Raw genomic sequence first — 17,679 nt, forward strand, 5'->3', positions numbered from 1 at the left:
AGGGCTCTGGTGAGCTCTCTAGGTAGTTCCTTGATTCTTCTTGCCCTTGTGTAACTGCTTGCCTGTGCGAGGTATGGGCAGACAGCTACACTGACAGTCTGCAGGAGTCTGAGATTGCATCTGTTATCTGCTGATCGTGGCATTTTTTACCTTGTTTTAAAAAGGAGAACATATCCTATAAGAAAGGTCAGGCAAAAGGGACCCTATAAAGTTCAAGAATGTGGATAGCTCTGTTTTTCTGGACTTTTTGAAATACAAAAGCTTAGTGTCATATACTTGTAGTACTACCTCCTTAGGAGTCTCTGGGTCTCCCCATTGTCCTGCATGGCCAGGTAATATGCATTTTCCATTTAGACCTGTACCAGGAGACAGAAACCAATCCTTGAGCTTTGTTTTTGAAGTTTTATTAAGGGGTTTAGAACTTGGATGGGGTAAGGGGTGTATAGGATGCCCAAGGGAATGGCAACTGAGAACAATCTTCCTGAATTATATCACAGAAATCCTCTTCTGGAGAGCTAGCCAGCATCTCCCAATGCACCTCTCCTACCCCAGATGCTGCTCAATCCAGCTATATGGAGGAATCCCAGGACAGGGGATCCAGTAGTAACTACTAGAAGTGCAATAGTCCCTGCTGCAGAGCAAGTTAGGTTTCCTACCCAAATAATCTCTCCCCTTTCTGGCCCAGGGGGTGTAGGTGTACTCACTGAGTCCTTCTCTTGTGCTACTATTGGGTAGGTGGCTGCTACCAGGCCTTTCAGCTGGGCTGCTCCTTCCCTGCTGCAAGGTAGTCCTGTCTCAGGGGGTCAGTGACGTCCACGTTTCTCCTTTCCAGCATCACTCCTGGAGGCGAGCCCCTTCCAACCTGGGCTCACTCCCCGACTCCTTCACCTCAACCTCACTCTTTCTCCTTTCTCTCCTCCTACTCCCTATGGTGAGCAGGCTCTCTTACCCCTTTTTCCTATCCCCTTGCCAAACCTCCTGTTGGTAATTAGCCAGGATCCCTCAAGAGTAAAAGCCAGCCACTTCTCAGATCCACCCACTGCCCCTAGACCTTACTCCAAAGCTCTAGAGCAGGTGGAAATTCAGGAGGGGTTGGCCTGCAGAGCCTCCCAGCCCTGACCCAAATTTAACCTCCTGACTAACAAACCCAGGCTGTTACTTAGCCCTCCTCTCTGACAATCAGGATTCTAGCTCCACCTAGCTAGCTAGGAGGGTGCTACACACTGGAATGAAATGCATTCTTCCCAGCAAAGGACCACGTTCTTCTTTATTGCAGAGACCTTTTTTTTACTTCTCCAGTGCAAGCTACAGACTGGCTGTGCTCTGCCGATGTGTGATGATCAGTCCAGTGATTCCATGTTTTGTAAATTTCCTTCTTGCTGCAGGTTTTCATGTTCTTTCTCAAAGTGATGTACATCAAAGTTACACCAAAGGACTTGGTGGGGTCGGCACTGTGACCCATGTCTTCTGCTGTGGAATCTTCTCGTATACATATATATGGCTGATGTTGGTCATTTATGTAACCCTGTCTGTTGTGCCCTACATTTACTGCTACATCTTTTCTGGATCCTCACCTATGTGTTGCTGCAACAATTGTGGTGGTCCATTTCCAGCTGTGCTACTTCTCACCAACATTTACATCCTTCTACAATCAGGGAACATCTAATGCAACCCTTACCTGGTGGGGATCTCACTGTTATATCTCCCTACAGAGACTGTTTTATTGCAAGTTTTAAAGCAGAAATACGCAGCATCTGAGCGCCACAAACCAAAAACTCTATTTAATTCATTTTTAATTTTGAATGCAAACTCCCCCATCCATCTATGTCTCCATGCTTAATTTTACTGAGAAATCACTTAGAACCCCCCTCCCCCCCCCCCGCATTTCTGGTCGTGGCCATCTTGCGCAAGGGAAGATGATTCATGTAGCATTTGCTTCTTGGAATCCATCTGCCCTTAGCTCAGGAATGCAGGTAAGAGGGTGTGCTTAGCTGAGAAAACCTCCACTTCCCTCCAGAAGACTCCTGGGATGTATGATATCGTTTGCCTAGGCCAGAAACCAGGAAGTAACTTAAGAAATGTAAAAAAAAAATAAAAAGTGTAAGACAAATAAATATAATTTCCCCTCCTGTGTACTAATGCTAGCAGCATAAGGATTACATATAGTCAATGCTGATTGAGAGAGTGGAGTTCCACTTTAAGTCGTGGCCGTGTGTGACCAGGTTCCTGTCTGTGAAATGGTTTTCTCCTTTCTGTATTTAGTGACACTGATAGGAATGCAGTTTTGGAACTTGCCCACTAGATGGTTCAATGTTCCTCATTTATCTTTGAAATGTGAAAGTTCTACGTACCAAAATGGATAGTTGCTGGACCGGTTATCCGTCATTTCATGTATTTGTTGGCTCTAATGCCTCCAGGATAGGATACCAGATCAAATGAGTTTGTTTATGGAAGCCCGGGGGTGGGGTTATGATATTGGTGGGTTATTCTGGGATGCCTTAAAAGCCTTTCTTCGAGGGGCATTGAATGCCGCCATCTCTTATGTAAAGGAGTTTTCCAGTCTTCGATTTTATACAACAGACCACGTGCTAACATGGCTCTGGAGGTCTTTTACCTTACTGCATTCTCTGTGTTGCTTTGCCTCCAATAAACAGTTTAAAAAAAACTGCCGTTAGTGTCATGTTGGGACTTAAACCAAGGACACTAGTGCTGCACATCATGACATGTGGGGCTTTATTGGGTACAATGATTTAGTAGTCATCCTGCTGGATTTATTATTATTACATTGTTGAAAAGTATGTGGTTCTGCATAGCTTGGGTGTAATGAGGGGTTATTGAAGTTATTGTTGCCTTTTTATCATCTCCAACCAGTCTGACCATTCTCCTCTGACCTCTGACATCAGCAAGGCATTTTCCTCCACACAACTGCCACTCAATGGATATTTTCTCTTTTTCCTACTTTTCTGTAAACCCTGGAGATGGTTGTGTGTGAACATTCCAGTAGATCAGCAGTTTTTGAAATACTCAGACCAGCCCGCCTGGCACCAACAACCATGCCACGTTCAAAGTCACAAAAATCCCCTTTCTTCCCCATTCTGATGCTCAGTTTGAACTTCAGCAAATCATCTTCACCCCGTCTAGATGCCTAAATGCATTGAGTTGCTGCCATGTGATTGGCTGATTAGCAATTTGTGCTACCAAGCAATTGAACAGGTGGATCTAATAAAGTGGTCGGTGAGTGTACAGCAGCTTCAAATACACCAAAGCCTCAGGGGATGGAATACGGCCTGGCCGATCCAGTCCCAATGGGGAGGCTTCCGAAAAGGGTGGCCTATCCCTAACCTGTCCCTACACATCTGGAACTTCTCCCTGCCACTAATCACTTTCCCTGTCAGATGGCTGCTCTTTTCCTGCACTATCCACTATGCAAAATGGGCACCAAAACCTGGGGGCAGGGACTTAAAAAGGCTCTGTTGACCTAAGAAGGCTGCCAGGGGTCACCAGGATGCAGCTTAGCCAACAGGAACATTGCCCCAGAGGCCCACTGAGAGGTGGAAATGACAAACACTGATAGGCGGCACTGACTGGAACGGATAGGCGGCACTGATTGGCACTGATTGGAACTGTTAGGCGGCACTGACAAACACTGATAGGAGGCACTGACTGGAACTGATAGGCAGAACTGACTGGAACTGATAGGCGGCACTGATTGGTGGCACTTATGGGCATTTATAGGTGGCACTGATAGGTGGCACTGATAGGTGACACTGAAAGGCTGCTCTGATGGGCACTGGTATGTGGCATTGATGGGCACTGACAGGTGGCACTGATGGGGCTACACAGATCATCAGTGCCCTGATGATCAGTGTAGATGACCTCCCTATAAATAATGCTGCTTACCGGCTCTCCTCTTCTCATGTGCTGTCAGCATGCGGACAGAACTGCAGGTAACTGGCATTTTCTATTTACATGCAATCAGCTGTGATTGGACACAGCTGATCACATGATAGAGCCGACGTCATTGGCCCTTTACTGTGATCAGTGATCCGCTGTGTCCCAGGGACACAGTGCACCGCCGAACTCCTCAGGGCACTCCTCCGCAGGGGTGCGCATACTCAGCTAGAATGGGAGGATGTCATATGATGTCCTCCCAGAATGAGAGAGCCCCCGCCTGCCCGTCTTTTCCTGATATGGTGGGTGGGAATCGGTTAAACGTTGTATCTTATTTCTTTCATTTCTTGTATTGCTATCAGAAGGGATGAGGAGACACCCAGCTAACAGGCTGGAAGAGTCATTTTCCTCATTCACTCCCGGTGCTGCTTGTAATACAGTCATGTCAGAGCTTGAGTTATGTCTGCAAAAGTGACTGCAGAGCTCAATCTCAGTCCGGTGAAGACAGAGCCTGGTGAAGACTGAGTCCGGTGAAGACAGGGTTCGGTGAAGACAGAGTCCAGTGAAGACAGGGTCCGGTGAAGACGGAGCTCGGTGAAGACGGAGCCCGGTGAAGACGGAGCCCGGTGAGGACGGAGCCCGGTGAGGACGGAGCCCGGTGAGGACGGAGCCCGGTGAAGACGGAGCCCGGTGAAGACAGAGCCCGGTGAAGACAGAGCCCGGTGAAGACAGAGCCCGGTGAAGACAGAGATTGAGTTCTGCAGTTACTTTTGCAGTTGTTTTCTTATTCAAGTATTTTGATTTTGTGTCATGATGCTTTACATTTTCTAATTAGATTTCCTTATGATTTGGTAGTTTTATGTTGGTATTTCTTTCCACGCTTCTCTCTTTGGTTACATTATTTTTTGTGGTGACACCCACCTTTACTTTGTCTATATGTTTAGGCACATTGGGTAAGCACTGGAATCATCTTTGTGGGAGAGCAATCGTTGTATAGAGCGGGGGGTCTCCAAACTTTCAGCTTACTGTCCTTCAAACTTTAGGGGGGCCAGAGTGTGTAGAAAATGTCCCAGCAAAAGTGGGCGTAAATAAAAAATTACATAGTGCTTGTAGTCAGTGGAAGGAGGAATAGTGCCCCATTATTGGTATAAGGTGAAGGAATCATTGGTGTCAGTGGGAGGAATAGTGTCCCATCATTGGTGTCAGTGGGAGGAATAGTGCCCCATCATTGGTGTCAGTGGGAGGAATAGTGCCCCATCATTGGTATCAGTGGGAGGAATAGTGCCCCATCGTTGGTGTCAGTGGGAGGAATAGTGTCCCATCATTGGTGTCAGTGGGAGGAATAGTGCCCCATCATTGGTGTCAGTGGGAGGAATAGTGCCCCATCATTGGTATCAGTGGGAGGAATAGTGCCCCATCGTTGGTGTCAGTGGGAGGAATAGTGCCCCATCATTGGTGTCAGTGGGAGGAATAGTGCCCCATCATTGGTGTCAGTGGGAGGAATAGTGCCCCATTGTTGGTGTCAGGTGAAGAAATAGTGCCCCATCATTGGTATTTGTTGGAGGAATAATGCAGAAAAGAAAAAGAAGCACCTCTAAGTGCAGTATAAACCAATATTTAATAGGAGTGGGAGGAATAGTGCCCCATCGTTGGTGTCAGTGGGAGGAATAGTGCCCCATCGTTGGTGTCAGTGGGAGGAATAGTGCCCCATCGTTGGTGTCAGTGGGAGGAATAGTGCCCCATCGTTGGTATCAGTGGGAGGAATAGTGCCCCATCGTTGGTGTCAGTGGGAGGAATAGTGCCCCATCGTTGGTGTCAGTGGGAGGAATAGTGCCCCATCGTTGGTGTCAGTGGGAGGAATAGTGCCCCTTCGTTGGTGTCAGTGGGAGGAATAGTGCCCCATCATTGGTATCAGTGGGAGGAATAGTGCCCCATCATTGGTGTCAGTGGGAGGAATAGTGCCCCATCATTGGTGTCAGTGGGAGGAATAGTGCCCCATCATTGGTGTCAGTGGGAGGAATAGTGCCCCATTGTTGGTGTCAGGTGAAGAAATAGTGCCCCATCATTGGTATTTGTTGGAGGAATAATGCAGAAAAGAAAAAGAAGCACCTCTAAGTGCAGTATAAACCAATATTTAATAGGAGTCAAATGTAGAACAACTCACATTTCTTTGTGAAAAACCAGGGTCATAGGGTGCGGTCTCATAAAGGTAGAGGAACGGCTGTGCCCTGGCTATGACAGCCGCGTCTGCGCTCAGGAATCGTGGTAACAGGAGAAGAAAAGCCGGCCGGCATGTGGAGTCTCCTAAAGATGACATCTGGAACGCACGTTGAGGCGCAACGTTGGCGTGATGACGTCAAGGACCAGCATGCATAGCGACGTGTTTCAGCACATGCACTAACCTCTGGGGGTGGAAGCGCGCTCCTTTGTCAAGCTAAAGGGGCAGAGGCTGAGACCGTCCTCATTTGTAAAGGACTAATTACAATCATTTTATTATCTAGGACCTCAGAGAGCTACTTGGTCAGTAGCATGTATGTGATGAGGACGATGCCATCCACTCTCCAGCAACTTTGTCAGTCCAGTTAGAACCCTCTGCTGGCAACGGCCTCTGAAGTTGCCTGTGATGAGCGAGGGATTCTTAAAGTGGCAGACGGGGGATGTCCCATAATGCACCCCAGAGGGCCGTGACGTGATCAGGACGATGCTGGAAAGGCATAGCAAAAACAACAGACGTATTCGTCACGTAGCCAGCAGAGGGTTCTAACTGGACTTCCAGGTTCCACAGTGAGTATAACAATACAAGCAAGGACATTATTTTTAAAAAGTGTTAAAAAAACAAACAAATACATGAGAAAAAAGGAGAGCTGGGGATGCGGGCGTGACCTGGAGTGGAGTTGGATTGATCGGATGTACAAATCATTTTATATAACTCTTCAAAAAATACATCAACATAAACATTCATCTGGATGATAAATGAGGGATAAATTCTAAGATGTCAAGTATTACATCAAAACAACACAAGATTTACAAGGTTGATACATAGAAGACAAAAAAGATTGAATACATCAGTCCCATAAATTTGTTAAAAATCAATAAAGCTTAGTTACGCCCAAATATAAAAAACCGATACAAGTTCTACCGTGTTAATGCGATTTCAAAAGTCATTTTCAATATTTTTAATTTTGCAGATTGCATTAAAATAATCTCTGGTGATCCCGCCATGAAGCTCCTTGTTCCTATTATAAGGTGACAACTCTCCGTCCCTGTCTCCCATCTGTGCTCCTGAGTTGTCATCCTGTCACATTGGCTCACAGTAGAGGCTACAAATGGCTGTTTCAACACACATGACACAGGCGTGATGTCCACTGATGTCATCCTCAGGAATCTCGCCCTGAGAAATACCATCACAGCCATCACTGGGGTGCATGCAGACATGAAGTGGCTGCAGAAGATCAGTGGCGCTGAGATGTAACACAGGAGGGGATGATTCCATCACAGGACTGGCTGACCAGAAATAGATCTCCTGTCTGCATACACGGCCAGCACATGTGGGCAGCACAGCGACTAGGTAGGACAGCACAGTGGCTAAGTGGTTAGCACTTCCACCTGACAGTACTCGGGTCGTTGGCTCAAATCTCAACCACAGCACCACCTGCTTGGAGTTTGCATGTTCTCCCTGTGCCTGTGTGGGTTTCCTCCAGGTACTCCGGTTTCCTCCCACACTCCAAAGACATGCTGGTAGGTGAATTGGCTCCTATCTATATTGTCCCCAGTATGTGTATGTAAGAATGTGAGTTAGGGACCTTAGATTGTACACCCCTTGAGGGTTAGGGACTGATGGGAATGTACAATATATATGGAAAGTGATGGCACTATATACTGTATGTACCTGAAATATATACAGTTAGGTCCATATATATTTGGACACAGGCACAATTTTAGATTTTTTCAGGTATTTATCAAAACATATTCAAGCTCTAGTTCTTTAATGGATATGGGCTGAAAGTGCGCACTCTCAGGTGTAATTTGAGGGTATGTACATCCAAACTGAAGGAAGGGTTAGGAATTACAGCTCTTAAGAGCAGCCATCCCCCTTTTTCAAGGGAACAAAAGTAATTGGACACTTGAATATAATCATAAATAAAATGTTAATTTTTTATATTTTGTTGAGATGCTTTTCCTGAAGTCTGGAACCCATGGACATGACCAAAGACTGGGTTTCCTCCTTTCTGATGCTTTGCCTGAAGTCTGGAACCATGGACATGACCAAAGACTGGGTTTCCTCCTTTCTGATGCTTTGCCTGAAGTCTGGAACCCATGGACATGACCAAAGACTGGGTTTCCTCCTTTCTGATGCTTTGCCTGAAGTCTGGAACCCATGGACCTGACCAAAGACTGGGTTTCCTCCTTTCTGATGCTTTGCCAGGCTCTAATTGCAGCTGTATTCAGTTGTTCTTTGTTTGTGGCCATTTCTGCCTTTAGTTTTGCCTTCAGCAAGTGAAATGCATTCTCAATTGGGTTGAGGTCCGGTGATTGACTCGGCCATTGCAGAATATTCCACTTCTTGTCCTTCTAAAGCTCCTGAGTTGCATTTGCAGTGTATTTTGGATCATTGCCCAACTGTACTGTGAAGCGCTGTCCAATCACCTTTGCTGCATTTGGCTGAATCTGGGCTGACGGTATATCTTTAAACACGGCAGAATTCATCCGGCTGCTTCTGTCTTATCATCAATAACCACCAATGACCCAGTGCCACTGGAAGCCATGCATGCCCATGCCATTACACTGCCTCCGCCCATGCCATCACACTGCCTCCACCATGTTTTACAGATGACGTTGTGTGCTTTGGATCATGAGCTGTTCCAAGCCTTCTCCACACTTTTTTCTTCCCGTCATTCTGGTACAGATTCATCTTAGTTCCATCCGTCCAAAGAATGCTTTTCCAGAACTTGTCCGGCTTTTTTAGACGTTTTTTGGCAAAGTCTAATCTGGTTTTTCTATTCTTCAGGCTTATGAATGGTTTGCACCTTGTGGTGAACCCTTTGTATTTGCTCTCGTGAAGTCTTCTCTTGATTGTAGACTTTGACAATGATACACCCACCTCCTGGAGAGTGTCCTTCACTTGTCTGGATGTTGTGAATGGGTTTTCCTTTACCATAGAGAGGATCCTGCGATCATCCACCACAGTTGTCCTCCATGGACGTCCATGCCTTTTTATATTGCTGAGCTCACCGGTGCGTTCTTCTTTCCTCAGAATGTACAAAACTGTGGATTTGGCCACTCCTAATGTTGCTGCGATCTCTCTGATGGATTTGTTTCATTTTTGAAGCCTTACAATGGCCTGTTTCATTTGCATGGACAGCTATATACTGTATGTATAAATCATATTCTGTAATTAAAAAATATTTATATTCAATCATAATATAATAAACAGTCCAATACAGTGGAACGTGAATTCACCATTTCTGAGTTTATTAATACACTGGAGAATTTGGGCCATCTTTGGAAGAACTCATGTTGTGTCTTGAAGGATTATCTGGTCTTTGGAGCATTATATATACCAACGCACAAATGCCAACCATGAGAATGGAAGGCAATTATTTTTGGTGAGTGCACACCTAATAGGGGAGCACGGCACAACTGAAGAATTATCTTGAATATTCACGTGGAGACTTTGGAGATATGGAATAATTTCACGTGGTGATCATAAAAGGACTGAAATTATATATATATATTATAAATATATATGGACCTAACTGTATATTGCCTTGGATCAGAATCCTGATAATGACTACAGCGGACCAAGCCAACAGAATGTGTGTCAGCTCAGACCCTTGTAGTCTGCACCGGGGCCACATGTGAGCGGGTGACAACATCGGGGCCACAATTAGAAGATAATTGTCACTCCATAATAGGAAGTGACTGAACAAGGATGTTGATGGCGGGATCACCAAGGATTCCTTTAATAGAAGTGTCATTGCCTTTACATGTATGTACGTGTTATGACTCCCGTGTACTTTCACCGCTTCTCATAGTTTATTTCTCATTTGCACTAAAGAGAAAGAGATCCTCGGCCAAACGTCCAATACTGGGCTGTGCCTCCAGGATCTGGGCCTTCTCCTTACTACTGGCGTCCTCCAGATCATCAACAACCACAATCACCTTCTCCTTCCCTGTGTATAAAGACATCACGTTACATCCAATGCATACATCCATGGAAGAATATTTACATGGGATGAGTGCGGCAGCAGAGATAGCAGGATGTGTAGTAGGAATAGTAGTAGTTGGGGTAGTAGGAGGGGTAGTAGGAGTAGTAGTAGTTGGGGTAGTAGGAGGTGTAGTAGGAATAGTAGTAGTTTAGATAGTATCAGAAGTGGGAATAGTAGTAGTTGGGGTAGTAGGAATAGTAATAGTTGGGGTAGTAGGGGGTATAGTAGTAATAGTAGTAGTTGGAGTAGGAGGTGGTGTAGTAGGAATAGTAGTAGTTGGGGTAGTAGGAGGTGTAGTAGGAATAGTAGTAGTTGGGGTAGTAGGAGGTGTAGTAGGAATTGTAATAGTTGGGGTAGTAGGGGGTGTAGTAGGAATAGTAATAGTTGGGGTAGTAGGGGGTGTAGTAGGAATAGTAGTAGTTGGGGTAGTAGGAGGGGTAGTAGGAATAGTAGTAGTTGGGGTAGTAGGAGGCGTAGTAGGAATAGTAGTAAGTGAGGTAGTAGGAGGTGTAGTAGGAGGTGTAGTAGGAATAGTAGTAGTTGGGGTAGTAGCTGTAATGGGAATAGCAGTAGTTGGAGTAGAAGGAGGTGTAATAGGAATAGTAGTAGTTGGAGTAGAAGGAGGTGTAGTAGGAATAGTAATAGTTGGGGTAGTAGGGGGTGTAGTAGGAATAGTAGTAGTTGGGGTAGTAGGAGGGGTAGTAGGAATAGTAGTAGTTGGGGTAGTAGGAGGCGTAGTAGGAATAGTAGTAAGTGAGGTAGTAGGAGGTGTAGTAGGAGGTGTAGTAGGAATAGTAGTAGTTGGGGTAGTAGCTGTAATGGGAATAGCAGTAGTTGGGGTAGTATCAGCAGTAGGAATAGTAGTAGTTGGAGTAGAAGGAGGTGTAGTAGGAATAGTAGTAGTTGGGGTAGTAGGAGGTGTAATAGGAATAGTAGTAGTTGGGGTAGTAGGAGGTGTAATAGGAATAGTAGTAGTTGGGGTAGTAGGAGGTGTAGTAGCTGTAATGGGAATAGCAGTAGTTGGGGTAGTAGGAGGTGTAATAGGAATATTAGTAGTTGAGGTGGTAGGAGGTGTAATAGGAATAGCAGTAGTTGGGGTAGTAGGAGGTGTAGTGGGAATAGTAGTAGTTGAGGTAGTAGGAGGTGTAGTAGGAATAGTAGTAGTTGAGGTAGTAGGAGGTGTAGTGGGAATAGTAGTAGTTGGGGTAGTAGGAGGTGTAGTAGGAATAGTAGTAGTTGAGGTAGTAGGAGGTGCAGTAAGAATAGTAGTAGTTGGGGTAGTAGCTGTAATGGGAATAGCAGTAGTTGTGGTAGTAGCAGCAGAAAGAAGCAAACTGTGACTCTATATAGGTCCTCGATTAAACTAAATAAATAATAATAATCATCATTAGTGTTGGTAGTAATATCAGTTGTAGTAATGGTGGTAATTGTAAAGGGGAGAGGGTCACATGCCTCAGGTAAGTTTCTTTCCCATGACGGGTGAACAGAGAAATGGGGAGCTGAGGGAATGAGCAGCAGATAGGTGGGCAAATAACGGAGGTTGTTGCTTTGCTTCAACGGACAAACCAGAGGTTCCCTTAAATGTGGACTTGGGCATAAAGATGTTTATATTTCCTGTTTTATAGGAACCATCTTGGAATGGTTATTGTGTCTAAGGAGTACCCTGAAAATCTACCTTAGGTTTGGAATTCCTCCAGAGAAGTTGCAGTGAAATTCCTGTGCCTAGGCATTCTCTTTCTGTAGCTGCAGTGTGAGATCATCTAAGGCACTGTTGCCTCTGATTGCTAGTCTCAGCAGATTCAGAGTGAGATTTGGTGATGGTGCTACTATACTGCTCACGATTCTCCTTGCTGGAGAGGAAGCTGTACCTGAGGACCTGCACTGTAAGGATCTCCCTGCAATCCAATCTGTGCTTCCTCCACCCCTCCTACACCAGCTATCAGATCACTGGTTATCGGGGGGGGGGGGGCGGCATCTCTGACATTAAGAAGCAAATCCTTTCCTACGATATCCACCTCCACACAGACACACAGTGCAGAACAAAGCAAGACATAACAAAGCTCACTAGATATTTCCTAAGGAAGCAGAATTATGTGAATAAAGTAGCTGACCATGGTGGGGGATGGGCGGTGATGAACCCTACTACCCGAATCATACATGATGGAACATCAGCCCATGTAGCCGTCTGTGTTATGAATCAGCCACATATATGATGACCTCTTACCTAGGCGTTCAGACAGATATCTCAGCTCCTTATTATATAAATTGTCGGTGACGTCCACAATGTTGATCCGTCCGCTATTCTTGGTGTGATACAAAATACCGAACGTGCACCGAGAGACGGCCTCCATGAACTGCTCCTCACCATTGTTGGAGATGTAGTGAGGAAGGACGGTTATCATATTGATATGGAAGGGCTCCCATTTTAGTCGGTTGATAAGCCATTCATAGTCACTCTCTGATGACCTTGAAAAGATCCCAACTGTGTGATATCCTGGAAGATACCACTATATAATGAAAGATACAAAACAATAATCATTAGATAACAGCAACAAGAGAAATGATTGTACATCACACTAAATCCATGACTATGAAGCCTGCAATGTCCTTAGCCAAGGGGTGCTCAACCATTTGAAGAGCGAGGGCCACCTAAATGATTTGGTAACCAGTCGTGGGCCACAATGAACTATGGGATTTTATAGCCCCCCCTCCCCCAAACTGCAAATGTAGATGAGCTGTACTGTCCTGAGCCCCTATAACACCAGTGGTGTATTTATGTTTTGTGCTGCCCAAGGCAACACAAAAATGCCCCCCCCCCAGTGCACCCCCACTGTCTCAAGTGCACCAACATTTGCTGAGCAGAACTTAGTGGTCGGCCACATCTTTCTGTAAAGGTGTTAGTTAGTGGTATTAGCGGTGCATAGGTGTCAGTTAGTGATATGAGCGGTGCCTAGGTGTTAGTGGTATGAGCAGTGTGAAGGTGTCAGTTAGTGGTATAAGCAGTGCCTAGGTGTAAGTTAGTGGTATGAGCAGTGTGAAGGTGTCAGTTAGTTGTAAGTTGGAGGGAAGGTGTCAATTAGTGGTATGAGCCGTGCCTAAGTGTCAGTTAGTGGTATGAGCGGCGAGAAGGTGTCAGTTAGTGGTATGAGAGGTGCCTAGGTGTCAGTTAGTGGTATGAGCGGTGCCTAGGTGTCAGTTAGTGGTATGAGCGGTGAGAAGGTTTCAGTTAGTGGTATAAGCGGTGAGAAGGTGTCAGTTAGTGGTATGAAAGGTGCCTAGGTGTCAGTTAGTGGTATGAGTCAGTCAGCTGGCAATCTCTGGTCAGTCTCTGTCAGCTCCCCCCCCCCCCCACAATAGTATACATGGTATACACAGTAGTAGGATGGAGATCTCTCACCAGGCCTGGTGGAGGGGTGGAGACCGAGGGGGGGAGCCATGTACTGCCCGTATGTATCCTCCTCACAGCCGCATTTCCCTTCCCTCTTCCATCTCTGTGACAGAGATCCCTGCCTCCCTGGACACTGCCATCTTCTAGCATCATCGCTCAGCCTTGGCTCCCCACCACCATCCACTGTGGAGAGCTCCAACCCTCAGAACAGCCTACAGCCTGGTGGGGCGCACTGCATGCTGGGATTTGTAGTCCTTCCCCAGCACAGCCTGCCAGGATTGTAGTTCGCTCCTGTGGAGGTGGCAGGTCGGAGGCAGGGGAAGGACTACAACTCCCAGCATGCAGTCTGCCTGGTCAGGCTGTAGGCTGTTCTGAGGATCGGAGTTCCCGGAGCTCTCTGCAGTGGATGGTGGTGGGGAGCCAGGACTGAGTGATGATGCCAGAGGACGGCAGTGTCCAGGGGAGGCCTGTTACTCCCACTCCTCACTGGATTCTTCTGCTGTAGTAAGTGACATCACTGATGTCCCTTCTTCCCAGGCACGGCGTGGCCCCCCCCTGAAAAATGCCACCCTAGGGTAGTGTCTTGTTGGCCTCATGGCAAATACGCCCCTGTATAAAGCTGCTTTCACACTGATGCACTGTGGTTTACAGGCAAGGCCAATGCAGCTCAGTGCACCTGAGGCTTTCCTGCGGGTTAGCTGCACTTTGCCATTGACTTCTATGTCATCTTGCGGGTGTAGTGCACTTTCTGAAGGCACACCCAAACTCCTGTATTCAGCATCGGCTTATGTGGCCCCTGATCCCTCCACCACTGGTGCTGGCTCGCTGCACTATGATAATCTAGGATGGCAAGATCAGATCACGATCCAGGGGTTGCTGATCCTTGGCATGCACTTCCCTATTGGCTAAGGCAGTTGAGCACCACTGTCTAAACCAATATTTTAAATCTACTGTGGGTGGAATGGGTACCTTCCCAGTTTATAATTTCTCTTTGGGATTCCCATTGTGAAATATTTCTGAATGCATTCTCAATAATTTAAAATGAATAAGTAATCCAGTATGGAAAGTGCACCCCACTATTTCCTTCCTGTAAGGCAGTGGTCCTGTAAGGGGGCCGGATGTGGCCCTTTGTTTGCTTTTATCAGGCCCTTGGGGCATTATTTCATCTGCTGATGCCAACAAAGGGGCATAATTACCCACCAATGACACCAATGAAGCGGCACAATTCCTCCCAATGACATCAACAATGTAGCACGATTCCTTCCAATGACATCAATGATGGGGGACAATTTCTCCTAATGACATCAACAATGTAGCATGATTCCTTCCAATGACATCAACGATGGAGAACAATTTCTTCCAATGGGGTCCAATGACACCAAAGATGGGGCAAAATTCAGTAACTGACTAAAAAGATGGGGCACTGTTTCACACTTACGTTGGGACCTTTTCTACTCCTAATGGCCACAATCCAGCCCCCTTAAAGTCTGAAAGACAATTTACTGGCCCTTTCTATAGAAAGTTTGGAGACCTCTGCTAGAAGGGCTGCAACAGGGGCATAGACCCAGGGGCCTTCAAGTTTGGAGATCTCGTCCTGAGACATGTAAGAAAATGATACAGTAATATCCTAGGCCAGCTGGCCTTGCTGTATGTTCACAGTCACCTGTTATCTGACCGAAAAGTCATTGGTCCACCAGCATGACCATATCATGTCTTCTCCTGATCCCTGGTCTTCAGTTTTCTACCCGAAATAGAGGTGGTGGGCTTTAGATACCCATGATCAGAGAAAAGACCAAACACACAACCCAGAAAATGTAAGGACCCCAGGGATGTAACTGTGAGAAGGAATCAGCTTCATCCTATACTTCTCTACTTCTAGCAGGTCGTTCATCATCTCACCCTACTGGTGAATGTGTTCTACTCACAAATAATTGTAATGTCTTAAAACCTTTTCCTGTTGATTTGAGTGGAGAATATCCTGTTGCATTTATAAAGGGGTTCTATTTTATCATATCATATTCCATGCTTCTATACATAGATATCGTAAATATTCTTACCCAAATGCATGAGCGGGTACCTAAATGAATTAAAAGAATAAAGTCACAATAAGGGACAAGAAAATTGTGAAGAAATGATCGCAACCGAAAACAAAGACAACTTACTTAGTATGATCCTTCTGATCTTCTCTATTTTTTCTCCAAAAGAAACTAAAACAGATGTAAGGCATACAACATATCAGACACATAATAAGACATCAGCAAAGGCAGAGATGTTTTCATCACGGGAACAACTTTTAACTTGAGATGGAGAACATGTTTAACCACTTCAGCTCCACAAGATTTTATCCCCCTTCATGACCAGGTTATTTTTTGCTATGCAGCACTAGTGATGGGCTGAACACCCCCCGTGTCACACATCTGAACCTACAGAATGTTCGACCGCGAACTTCAAACAATTTACTGAGCGGTATCTTCCTGCATCTGAGTATGTGGTAAGATCCCGCTCAGTTACCAAAACACCACATGAGTTCTATTATGAAGTCACGTGGGATTTTGGTAGTGAAACATTCATTAATGTTTCAGTTGTCAGTGGGGTTCCCCCAGTGGTGTATTTTGGTTATGTGCTGCCCTAGGCAAGACTAAAATCGGGCCCCACCCCGCATCTAAATGTGCCCACCCTTTTATCTGCAAACTCTGCCCCTTTCTCTTTAGGCTCCACCTCTTCCTATTAGAGTTCCACCCACTGACAACGATGGGGCGCTATTCCTCCCACTGACAACGATGGGGCGCTATTCCTCCCACTGACACCAATGATGGGGCACTATTCCTCCCACTGACACCAATGATGGGGCACTATTCCTCCCACTGACACCAATGATGGGGCACTATTCCTCCCACTGACACCAATGATGGGGAACTATTCCTCCCACTGACACCAATGATGGGGCACTATTCCTCCCACTGACACCAATGATGGGGCACTATTCCTCCCACTGACACCAATGATGGGGCACTATTCCTTCCACTGACACCAATGATGGGGCACTATTCCTCCCACTGACACCAATGATGGGGCACTATTCCTCCCACTGACACCAATGGTGGGGCACTATTCCTCCCCCTGACACCAATGATGGGACACTATTCCTCCCACTGACACCAATGATGGGATACTATTCCTCCCACTGACACCAATGATGGAGCACTATTCCTCCCACTGACACCAATGATGTGGCACTATTCCTCCCACTAATACCAATGATGGGGCACTATTCCTCCCACTGACACCAATGATGTGGCACTATTCCTCCCACTAATACCAATGATGGGGCACTATTCCTCCCACTGATACCAATGATGGGGCACTATTCCTCCCACTGATACCAATGATGGGGCACTATTCCTCCCCACTGATACCAATGATGGGGCACTATTCCTCCCACTGATACCAATGATGGGACACTATTCCTCCTTCCACTGACACCAATGATGGGGCACTATTCCTCCTTCCACTGATACCAATGATGGGGCACTATTCCTCCCACTGACACCAATGATGGGGCACTATTCCTCCCACTGACACCAATGATGGGGCACTATTCCTCCTTCCACTGATACCAATGATGGGGCACTATTCCCCCACTGACACCAATGATGGGGCACTATTCCTCCCACTGACACCAATGATGGGGCACTATTCCCCCCACTAATACCAATGATGGGGCACTATTCCTCCCACTGACACCAATGATGGGGCACTATTCCTCCCACTGATACCAATGATGGGACACTATTCCCCCCACTGATACCAATGATGGGGCACTATTCCTCCCACTGACACCAATGATGGGGCACTATTCCTCCCACTGACACCAATTATACTTACATTGCTGTGCTGACCCATGTTCCAGCCTGGGCTCCCTCCTTCAGACACAGACACTTACCCATCAGCTGTCTTCCTTCTCCAGCCGCTCTCCTCCTCTTCACTGGCTCCAGCTGCTCCCTCGCTCGATCTCAAATCTTTGCGCTGCCGCTCAGCTCCTCCTCTCCTAGCTCCGCTTCCTCGTCTTTGATTGGCTGCCTGTGTGCCTTTTCTGAGCTACAGATCTGGTGGCCAATCACCGGCAAGGAGGCAAAGCTTGCAGAGGGAGGGACAGGCTGCCATAGGCTGCCCAGTGATCCCAGGGGTGTG

General features: G+C 46.4%; 1 protein-coding gene across 1 annotated transcript; it reads right to left on the reverse strand.

Moving 5' to 3' along the window:
- Window positions 1–6,007: 6,007 nt before the first annotated feature.
- On the reverse strand, window positions 6,008–17,391 carry LOC149459564 (uncharacterized). Its single transcript, XM_089680966.1, has 3 exons — window positions 17,374–17,391; window positions 12,325–12,607; window positions 6,008–10,064 (listed from the first exon to the last, which is right to left on the reverse strand). Exons 1-3 carry the CDS (start codon window positions 17,389–17,391, stop codon window positions 9,928–9,930), a joined length of 438 nt encoding a protein of 145 aa, XP_089537092.1. The 3' UTR covers window positions 6,008–9,927.
- Window positions 17,392–17,679: the final 288 nt, after the last annotated feature.

The sequence above is a fragment of the Staurois parvus genome, unplaced genomic scaffold (genome assembly GCF_062004578.1).
Source record: "Staurois parvus isolate SC_StPar_1 unplaced genomic scaffold, SC_StPar_1.0 ptg000254l, whole genome shotgun sequence".
NCBI lineage: Eukaryota > Metazoa > Chordata > Amphibia > Anura > Ranidae > Staurois > Staurois parvus.

Coding starts and splice junctions, on each gene's coding strand:
- LOC149459564 (XM_089680966.1), bottom strand. Junction 10,065..12,324: donor ATATCTGTCTGAACGCCTAG/GTAAGAGGTCAT, acceptor CTTTATACACAG/GGAAGGAGAAGGTGATTGTG.